This window comes from Ostrea edulis, chromosome 9 (assembly GCF_947568905.1).
Source record: "Ostrea edulis chromosome 9, xbOstEdul1.1, whole genome shotgun sequence".
NCBI lineage: Eukaryota > Metazoa > Mollusca > Bivalvia > Ostreida > Ostreidae > Ostrea > Ostrea edulis.
Window position 1 is genome coordinate 20,948,884 of NC_079172.1, and position 12,005 is coordinate 20,960,888.

General features: G+C 36.3%; 1 protein-coding gene across 2 annotated transcripts; it reads left to right on the forward strand.

Moving 5' to 3' along the window:
- Positions 1-1,827: 1,827 nt before the first annotated feature.
- On the forward strand, positions 1,828-7,220 carry LOC125657694 (uncharacterized). Of its 2 annotated transcripts, none has more exons than XM_048888426.2 (2): positions 1,828-4,109; positions 5,130-7,220. In XM_048888426.2, the coding sequence occupies exon 2, from the start codon at positions 5,132-5,134 to the stop codon at positions 6,470-6,472; it is 1,341 nt and encodes a 446-aa protein (XP_048744383.2). In that variant the 5' UTR covers positions 1,828-4,109; positions 5,130-5,131; the 3' UTR covers positions 6,473-7,220. The 2 variants fall into 2 exon arrangements, with proteins under 2 accessions (XP_048744383.2, XP_048744384.2); XM_048888427.2 differs by lacking the exon at positions 1,828-4,109 and adding an exon at positions 4,890-4,960.
- Positions 7,221-12,005: the final 4,785 nt, after the last annotated feature.

The window sequence follows — 12,005 nt, forward strand, 5'->3', positions numbered from 1 at the left end:
CATTGATATATGCACCATGTACATGTACATCAAGACGGCCGTATCATGTACCTTAGCGGTGAAGTTTATCACACGTGTTATCAGCTTATATATGCCAATGGCTTTGAAAATTTGAACGTCTCTGAAAAGGTTAAAGATGTCTATAATGCAGCCAATTAATGATTGGCCCATAACATGTGACACCCAAAACGGAAAGGAAAGAATTTCGGCAATATCGGACTAATACATATATTCTAACATGATTTTCCTAGAAAAACTATAGAATATGTTGTGGTTTCTTTGACGATTCTGAATGTCAATGCCGTGTTAAACAATGCCGCTGATATTACAATACCAATCCCAGCAATTACGTCATAAAAGCCTCCGTGAATGTTTTACCAAATAACCGACAAACAAGGGCAGTTCTATTATCTATGTAACATTACTATTAATCTGTTCGTGTTATGTAAGTATGCGTAGTACTATGAGAGTCTTCCCAAAAATATAATATTAATCAATTCTAAGTCAATGCATTGACCAGGTGTACTATCTTTACCGTGATTAATGACCTGTCGAAACACATAAACTGTATGTATGTAATAAGGCTTAAATTATATTGCAACACAAAATAACCAAAATTCCTCGACTGCAGATCTAGCTTAATATTCTTAAGCGTTGTCCCTGAAGATGAATCATAGCCCTTTAACAAATGCATACGTTATACGGGGAAAATACTGAAAAAGCGAGGAATTTCCTCATAATCACATTATTGGCTTAATTCATTCACAATGGTTTATGTTTTCTCGGTGACGATAAACATCATCAGAAATACTCATAAAGGAATGTAAATACATTTGACTACGGATTACTACGTTTTTCTGATCAATATATAAGGCTCACGACGGGTGTGATCGGTCAACAAGGTGCTTTCTCCTCCTAGGTACTTGATCCCACCTCTGGGATTAAGGGCTAAATAAATCTACAATATTCATTACATGTCACAACTGATTAAGGTGGATCTAAAACATTATATGACGTAGAGAAAATACAACATGAAGATATACGGAAAACAACAAAACAATCCCAATATGAATAAGAAAAAGGGTATGGCTATGGATTGGCCACGAATTCAGAAATCGGAGAAAAGCAATTCCCAACAGAAAGAGGAGGTGGCGATAGATTGCCCATACATTAAGAAATCCGAGAACTTCCATCAATCAGTAAACACGAAGTTCTGTGGAACCCCAAAGTGCAAAAGAGGGGGCCAAAGAACAGCCCGAGGAGTGTAGCGGTAAGAATGGAGACGGGGATACAAAGGGATGTAACGTAACATAACAAAAGAGGGGGCCAAAGAACAGCCCGAGGAATGTAGCGGTAAGAATGGAGACGGGGATACAAAGGGATGTAACTGGAAAGACTAGTGTAAACCAGGATGAGATATCAGAGCAAAAGGCTTCAAAAATGATCATTTATCAAGGAAGTGTCGGGAAACATTTCAAAGAGGCCCATTTGCCATAGTGGTCACTTAAGTGACACACATAAAATACAAGTGTAGTTTGTAAATGATACACCAAATAGTGTACAATGTACTCATTTAAAGGGGAAAGTCTGGAAATATGTTTTACATGTATAAGTTCTGATACCCGCAATTTGATGAGATTTCAATAAATCTAAAATGTTATTGTTACAAGGCAGATATCAGGGAACCTCCTTGTAAAATACCAATTCCGGAATATAATACTTGAGCTTTAAGTCAGTATCATTAAAGTTACTTTAATACATAGTCACGGCTTGCGAAGGGATCCATACAGTATCTCTACCCTCTTAAGGCAGGAGGTAAGCCTTTTCTTTTTTGTTTAATGTTCTCCAGTGACATTTAGCGTCCTGTGATAAAATTAAAGGGTTCCAGTGCTCCTACTACGTGGGGATCCGAGTGTTTGGATTGGTGAAGGACAGGCCTGGGGCAATGTCTAATGACAATGTAATGACAGCCAATTTCAGTGTAATGCGGGTGTACTGTGCAATGGGCCATTTTTGCATTATAAGTAATGGTAATGTAATGCATTGCTTTTAGAAAACATACTGAAATGCACATTACATTCCATTACTTCAAATATCTGATGATATTCTGGAGGTTTAGATTAATTCATTATATTAGTGATTGACTTTTAGACCTTTAATGAACACCTGAGGTATAACACTTTCAATGCGTGTCCAAACATTGGTGAATATTTTGTGTGCTTATGTTTACTATATATTTAAAATTCATAAATCATTATAAAGAAATGATTTCTCTGTCATTTCTTTAATATTAATATATTATGTAATGTGTAATGTATTGCACTCTCAAATTACATTTCAAAATAGGGGTAATAGTAATGTCATATTTTCTAAGTAATGGTTATGTAATGTATTACATTGCTATGTAATTGACCCCAGGCCTGGAGAAGGAACAACTAAAGCTTATGTTTACGTCTTACATATATGTTTAATATAGCCCTGGTACGAGCAGGGCTCGAACTCACAACCTCCTGGTCACGAAGAGAACGCTTCACCACTGAGCTACCACGACCTGAGGATGTTATATCATTAAGAGTCCCGTTTAATATATATTCTTTACTGTGATGTAGAATAAAAAAACCTTTCTACTATACAGCATGAAAATAGCTTATAGGCTGGTTGGTTGTATATTGTAAAAGTCCCGCTCGAGAATTTTTCTCTTATATGGTCGCCATCGTCGCTAAAGGGTTGCATGCTCGGCGCTTACGGTCTTTGAACAGGGAGGATCCTTTATCGTGCCACATCTGCTGTGACACGAGGTCTCGGTTTTTTTGCGATCTCATCCGAAGGACCGTCCCATTTAGTCGCCTCTTACGACAAGTAAGGGGTAATGAAGACCTTTTGTACCTCGGATCTCCATGGGAAAACAATTAGTATGAAAGAAATGTCAAGGTCAGGAATATATGGTATAATATGTTTTTTCCCTTCTCAATCTATTTTTAAATACTTTTTCCATACTTTGACTTGCGTATATATTTATCTACATGTACATGACCTTGATGTTGGGAGAGGGCTAAAATAGGCTATGCCTGCTGCCCAATCCCTTTCACTTTTGGTGAATAAAATACTATAAATATTTATTCGGTATATACATACATACAAACATACATGCACAAATACCAAGGATAACCCATGAAAGCTCAAAAGTTTATTTCCAATAGGGTCCTTTGATACAAGGGGTCATTTATGTGGGAGGAAACCGGAGAACCCGGGGGATATCACGAGGATTAAACTCGGGTCGCAGCGGTGAGAAGTGAGAGCGCTACCTCTGCGCTACCCGGACTACCCAGACAGCGTTTTATCCAATTATAGACACCAAATGTTCTTGTTTTTAATTTAAAATTTTAGAATATAAAGATAAATTTGATGAGTTTCAAACAATAAATCAATTAGGGAAAATTTTATCATCGTTTTTGCTAAATTGCACGTGCACCGTTACACTTATTATTATAGCGTTATACTTATTATCATAGTTCAATACTGCTTATTACATCACAGGTACTTATATCAGCTAAAGGATAGATTTTAAGCGCAAAAAGGTCAAATTCAATGCAATCTGATTCAATATCAATCACTATCATCCATCACATCTGTAGATAATAAAATTATATTTTGCAAAATTTTCCGCAGACCTTCATATCAGGAGCAAATATTTCTGATGCAAATTTTCATAAAATGCAAGAAATTCAGGATTATGTGGCCATTAAATTATTCTATTTTTTCAACATATCTGTTCGGAATGTACGATTGATATCACACTGTTCATATAGATCCGTATCGAATGTCCAATTGATATAATTCTATTTAATACAATAAATTTCCATATCCCGCCATGAGATTTGGAGAGGTCTCTGCACTGGTCTTTCACTAGCTGCCATCGGTATTTCCTTATGAATGTACTTGTGGCAAGCTTACTTTCGTTTTACGTACGCCTGAACAAGGATACGGCATGGGGTCATGGGTTGAAACCGGTCTCTGTGGTCGATACCGTAAATAAACACTACTTATCCCGATAAACTTCACGACACGGTCTCTCTGTTTAAACATTTACGGCTCTGGTCACGAGTTTGGTGAGTATCTCTTCAAACTAATATCAACCCCATAAATATTTATTATCGAAAATATTTACCCATTTTGAACAAGGTATGGAATATTTTACAAATAGGAGACTATATTTAGTACACATTTATATCTAAAACGTTCGTGCATCTTTTTATTATCGCAAACCATGTGTAGATTTTCCGAAAACATTAGTATACCTGTAATACCTGTATAAGGTGAGCACTCCCTGTCATAAAAACTTAGTATACTTAAAACGCTAGAAACTGACTGAGCACACATATAACATGAAAACTTTGTAATTATAATTATCAAAACTATGTAAAGTGAACAATTCAAGATAACAGTGATCAATCTCATAAATACCATAAAGAATCCAAAATTAACAGTAGGGCAAACACGGACCTCTGGAAATATCTATATTTATAAATTAATGAATGTTGCCAATAAATTCCGATACGCCTATCCAAGAGATACTGCTTGCGCCTTTGATATTGTTTCATATGTGAGGTGAAATCTGTAAGCTGTAATAGAATCTTACTTGATTAGTAAATATCGTAAAATTAATTAAAAACCTACTTTCGTTTTCGATAAATAGCAAGAATGATAGTAAAGTGGCAGATTTAAGCCAGCTTTCTTTTTATTCTAATGGGCCTAGTCAAAACTATTATAAGTATAACTAACACTGAACACCTACACAATATTTTGCTGATCGTGTTGCAAACCAATCGCAACTTCTCGGCTTGCCGGAAAGGTCCGATAACATGCGATTCGCTGTATGATGTTACCACGTTCTGGGCACTTCGTTCTGGAAGGTCGGGGTTCGAATCACGGTCGCGACAGACTTAAGTCGTTAAAACAGGTAGTGACAGTTCCATCACCAAACGCTCGGCATATAATTTATGTCATATAAGCAAACATGCCTACTAATTTTATGACCCGTACTGAATGCAATACATTTATATTGCGCAATCCAGTGTTCAACATATTTTCCAAGAATTTAAGCTGTACTTTCATTTTGTTTTTGTCAGAGATGGCTGCTGTCGAAGGAAGAATGCTTAAAAATGCCTGGAGGGCCCCTGAAGACGTTTTTGGTTCAGGTGAGAAATCTTTGAAATCTCAAATTCAGACTCAAACGATGCCTTACGATTTCTCCATTGACATATGGAATCAAGCTTGTGCCATCGTAGATGATGTTTTAGACATCATTCTGACCGAGCTTCAGACACAAACGCAAAGGTCATTTGAAGGTTTGACCATCGATAAAAGATTCATACGACAGGCAAGCGCAAGACAGGGATTAAAAATTGAATTTCCGGATGAATTTGATGCAATTGTACCATTCAAACTCTCTGACCGTCTTCAAATACAGGAAGTACGACTTCAGGATAGCAGCGGTCAAGTCGTCCCCGGACAGATGCGCCTCCGCATTCTCAATAATGCTGACTTGAATATCCTTGTTCCCAGGTTGAATAGGTTAGGGGTATTTGAGATGGACCAGGGAACGTGCTTCATTAATACTAGAGTTCTACAAGAGCAAGTCTTCAAGTCTCTAATGGACAAAACGTTGTCCATAACCCGTGACATCTTAATGAGAAAGGGATACACTGTCACGCGAGGATCGAGACCCCCCACCATGAATATCAACATATCCTCAACTCTGCCATTTGCGATAGACGTTGATTTTGTTCCCAGTCTTGATTTAGGACACGAAGCTGTAACAATCCCCGAATCCGTAACGACGCATCCAGGATCCATAAAATTCGACTTCCCAAGGTTCGGTCTCATGAAATGGGTCAACAAAGATAATCCGCATATCCGAGACGGCGACAAGCATTTTATCTGGCGAAATTGCTCGTCATCGTATGAGAGATATATGTTCGATATATGCCTAGGAAATAGAGAAAGACTTTACATTGTCACGTCATGTCGGGTTATGAAAGCTGTTGTCAAAGCACTAAGAAAAAAACAGAACCACGCTGCCAATTTGCTGACGTCATACCATCTGAAGACCGTCGCCATGTACTGCATCCTTCTGCTGACCGTTCCGTCGGTGGCGCCACCTGACCTCCACCTCGGTGGCGTTCGCGACGCCCTGGGCTACTTTCTGAAATTTTTGAAAACCATATTCGAAAAGGAAACATTGCCAGAATTTTTCTTAGGAAACGAGTACTTGGATAAGATTTTCCCGAAATCTTACTTCGCCAACGTACATAGGAAATACAACTTATTTCACAAAGAAAACCTGCGTCAGGTCGAGTCAGCAAAGTATTGTTTTGGCGAAATGGAGAAAGCACTTGATGGCTGCTATACGTATGGGAATGTAAGAGAATCTGTTATCAGATGTTTTGAAAATCGAATCTTGAAGATGTAAAACACACCAGACTGTGGACACATGGTGCAATCTAGTCGTTGACTTTAAATGGAAAAGAAGGGCAATAAACTTGAATAACTTTGAATTAAGATATTCCTAAATTGACATTTGAACTTTTTGTTGATTGAACACAGAAATTAGAATTAATGTATTATAATGTTATGAATTTAAAAAAAATACCACATCTTCAATTTTTTATATTGAATGTTTTTATTTTTCTTGTCTCTCCAATGTATAATGTGAGAGTCCCATTATTTTGGTAAAATACAAATATTGTCATGATTTACCATGCAAATTAATGCATAATATATTTTGGGAACCCATTTCATTAGTTGTAGTGTTTGCCTGGTTGCATATTTTATTGTTTACATATTGTGTAATCTTCATGCAACAGAAATTGTATTTAATCATGTTTGTTCTTTATCGTTTGTGCTAAATAAAGGGGATGGTCTTTTACGGTGGATGTCAAAACAATTTTATTTTATTTTTTAAAAGGATAGGAGATGTAAAGATATGTCTCGTTTATTTTTCGATTAATTCACAATATTTGTTCATGTTGCCTTCTCTTATATCATGCGCTTTGTTTGTTGATTGTTCGCACAGTAATCGGGGATGCTGCTTTGTAATATTTTTAAAAGGTTTTTCCTTTTTCTGCTAGATTGTATGATTATTTTAGTAAATATGTACAATTCACTAACAACTTTACAGTAATAAATAAAACGTACTGAAAGTATGGAATAGCGCTATGCGTATGTTTTCTGGTCATTGATCTGCAATATGGTTTTACTCTTGACTACTTTAACAAGATGCAATACTAATTATATAATAGTTCTAAATGAGTAGTTCATCACAATTTTGATAAAAAGTTGGGTCTGGTCAATTCTACAGAAATACATCGGCCAGCGAAATGTTAACAAGAGCCGCAAAGAATATCTATATATTTTGACCCTGTACGACGTAAGGCAATACTGGGCCCCTACGTGAAAAATCTACTGAAAATTAGAAAGGTGAAAGCGCTTTGGATTAAAAGTGTTGGTTTTTTCCCCACATATTTCGACCTATACCAAGGGGACTTTATTTGAATATTCCATCTCTCTCTCTCTCCCAAAATGATGTTGATATCATATGTTATATATCAATGAAAATAGTGTAAGAATTGTTGTTATACATCAAATATCAAACTTCTTTATGTGTGCTGGAGCAGTTGAAGTAAAAGATTTGGAGTATACAAAAAGGGTTCACGAGAATATTTCAAAATGCATGTGTTAGTGAAAATCATTGCCCTGTACGTGTATCAGAATACGTCGTGCCCGCAATCCAGAGTCCTTGCTACGTTTCTTTTCCTTCCATGGGACGATTTAATACGCCCTATCAAAAAGTTTCATTTCTTATACGCATAAGTGATTAGAATCCTTCATTAGTCAGAGTGGACAAGTTTACAGCCTAGGGCGAGGTTTTTGGGAATCTTGTTCCAGATGTTGAATTTCCTTAATCGGCATGAGGAAATTATAAAGGATTTTGCTCTACTGTTAATTTGGTATTCTTTGTGGGATTTGAGATTGATCACCGTTCGTTATCTTCACTATTTTGATGTGAACAAGAAGACAAAACCACAAAATAAAACATATAAATCTCTACACACTATCACTGAAACTTCTGTGATACGAAAAGGCGTTCGCCATTTTGTTCAACTTTCGGTATCCTCGGTTGTTTCCGTTTTAATACGTACGAAGCCACACAAATGATTCATTACATGGTTCAACATTATTCAAGTTTTAACTTTAAAATTGCAAAAAATACAAGGCTCTGGTATGCAATTTCAGCACTTGATTTGTTAAAAATGAATTGTATAATTATTAGGGTGACAGTATTTAAGCAAATCATCAAATAACAAACAGTTATACGACTAGTAATACGACTAAAGATGAACGACATTATGAGTTTATATAAATATACACTACATGTATAAAAGCATGGGGGAAATATTACAACACCTGCTTTTTTTTCTCTTAGCCTACATGTAAGTATGATGATTTTATGAAATTGTGAAGATAAAGAAACATTGAACTCATAATTTCTATGAAGAATACAAAATTACGAATATGGCATACATGGACCCCTGGACACACCAAAGAAAGGATCAGGTTCCTAGGAGGAGTAAGCATCGCTTTGTTAACCATGAGCACTATATCTTAATCAGGTAAATGGAGTATTCCTTAGTTAAAATCAGTACGTAAAGAACGGCCTAACAATTGGTATGAAACACGTAAGACACAGAATTCGACCTAAAGACAGGTTGTATTTGTAAATTAGATTGTTATAACGATCACAGAATTTGCAAAATGCTAACCTTAAACGAGACTGTTGAAATTCCCCTAACATCAACTTACTTGTAATCAGCTTGCTTGAATTAAAAGGACATGGAAACGATTGAGCTGAAAATTTTATTTTTCCATTTTTAACCTTTACAATGCTTAAATAAAGTATTTTTAATGGTCAACCAAAATTTGAATATCAGTGTTTGAGTTACAAGTGAGATACAACACTCACAATTTTTTGGTATGTAAACAAGGCTCGTGCCATGTTTTGTTTTCATATAGATTCACTGGTATTAAACTGATGTACGTAACTGCAGTTACGTACATCCCAAGATGGCGGAAGAAGAAACAGTTAAATTAGAATAGCGATGGTTTTGTCTTTTAGAAAGCAAAGTGAAATACACTTCACGAAAGAGGATGTCTATTTATATCAATAGTTTACAATTGTACCCAAAGTCTTCATGATACTGTCCCGAATTTGCTGCAATCGGTATTTGAAATACTTAGATTGATGTACGTAACTTTCACAAAATGATGTACACTGTACATAACTTTCCGATTTGAACATAAAAGATGTAAGTAACTCAAAAGATCTCCAATAAACTTTTATTCATTTGTTCATTCAAAAAGCCCGATAGAATGCCTTCATCAATAAAAATCACATGTTAAATAATGCTACCAACATGCCATCAAATCAAACTTTCAATTTAAACTCTTTTAGGAAGATTTAGGAATTTCAGTTTGAATAAAAAATAAAAATGAAAAAATTCGCTTGCTCGCCCCTTTTTGCCATAAAAAAATTCAAAGAATCAAAAATTAAATTGGCATAACCTTAGTAATAAAAATATTTCAACATCAAACAGTGAAATTAGATATATTTCTGAATTTCACAATAAGAATTTTCACAAAAATCGAATGAAAATGGCTTTCAACAGATTTTTGTTGTTGAAAAAATGAAATTTTATATGAAGAAATATGAAAATTTAGACGTGTTACAACATTTATGTATGTCATGCATATGCAGACGAGAACACGTGAAATGATATTAAAATAATATATTGAAGGTAATTAATTGGTAGTAATTGTACTCGGGTAAAACAGACTCTGGAGCTCTGAAGATTACATGAAAATTTTCCAGGAGAGTTAATTTTAGCAGAGTAATTGAGTCTACGTAGTATTGCAGCAAAAGAATTCCAAACAAATCATGTTTGTTAACGTATCCTAAAGAAATACCTGGTAAAAACATCCCCCAAATATCTATGCACATTTTTAACCCCCCGCCCAAAAATAATAATAAAGAATTACTGATAATTTACATAACCTGAAAAATATAAATCATCTTAAACTCAAGATCTTCTAAGCTTGTGAAACATTTATACAAGTTAATGATAATGATGGAAATTTCTCCTTTAAATTTTTAACCCCTTCAAAATACCAAGAAAACCAACCCCAAAACATCCATTTTAACTACCCCTACACCCCCTCTCCCCCGACAGAAATACTACGGTTTTGTTGGACCTCCAAAGACACCAAAATTCAAAATTTGTCCTCCCAAGAATAGGCATAGTCTTTAAATGGTACAAAATTTGGAGTACCCCCCCCCCCCTTTTTCCCTGCGTGCAGCATCTGTTCGTATCAAATATCTCAAGAGGTTATAGAATGAGATTTTTTTTTTTTATCGCTAATGGCATTCTTTCTCTGCCACAAAGTATGTGCATTACTTCTCTGCTTGTTTAGCTGCTTAGAAAGAAAGCTTTAGGGTTTGTCGAACTACGAGTGAATTGCACAGTTACGTACATCATATAGGAAAATTTCGTACATCAACCAAAAATATTTTAATGAGTTACGTACATCACGTGTGTTTTTACACAGGAGTTTAAATTCGTCCATTCAGGAGAAACAAATGGATTTTACCATTCTGAACGATAAAGCGTAAAGAAATACACAAACTTTACTAATTAATATCACTGAATAGTTGATAGGATAAGATATAATCTAAATTGAAAAAATATCCGTTTCTTCTTCCGCCATCTTGGGATGTACGTAACTGCAGTTACGTACAGCAGTTTAATACCAGTGTGGATTGCTTAATAGATAATCATGTGTTTAAAATAAAATGAGATTGCTAAACACTAGACACTATCAAATTATGTTCTGAATAAAAATCTGCTCAAACGAGATGACTTCAGCTTTTCCATCATCAACTTCCCATTTTTGTGTAGCAGTATCCCATTAACCCCCGCATATATCTGTAGTTTATGTCTCTCAACTGATTCGATACGCAAGAACATGTTCTGTGTATGATCAGTTGTTAAAGGGGCATGGACACTATTTGAGGTAAAAATTTTCAAGTTTTATTTTTCCATTTCTATCTATTAGAATGCTTAACTAAGGCAGTCGCCATCAAGTGCACGATTTTGGTCAATGAAAGGTGAAGATATTGGACAGTCATCAATCTCATAACGCCTATAAAGAATATAAAATCAAGAGAAGCAAAACGCGGACCTCAGGAGATTAGGTGCCTAGGAGGAGTAAGCATCCCCCGTCAACCAGTCACACTCGCCGTAAGCCCAACATGTATACCGTAACCAGGTAAATGGAGAAATCCGTAGTCAAATTCAGTATGTAAAGAACACTCTAACAATTGGCATAAAACTCATCCAAACAGAGTTTGCCCAATGAAAGGTGAAAATAACGAACAGTGATCAATCTCAAAACTCCTATAACTTAAGCAATACAAAATAGAAAGTTGGGCAAACACGGACCTATGGAATCCGGATAGGGCCACGTAGTTCACTATCGCACCATCGAGGTTTGGGTCGATGGCGCGATAATGCGATGGCGCGATGACGATGACGCGATGGTGCGAGAGCGCGATGACGATGGTAAGATGGTGCGATAACGATTGTGCGATGGAGCGATACTACGATGACGATGATGAGATAACGCGATACCGATGGCGCGATGGCACAATAACGGTATCGCATCATCACCATCGTGTCATCGTAGTATCGCTCCATCGCACCATCGTTATCGCATTATCGCGCCATCTTACCATCGTCATCGCGCTATCGCGTCATCGTTATCGCGCCATCGTCATCGCATTATCGCGCCATCGCCCCAAACCTCGATGGTGCGATAGTGAACTACGTGGCCCTATCCGGATTCCATACGGACCCCTGGACACACCAGAGGTGGGATCAGCTGCCTAGGAG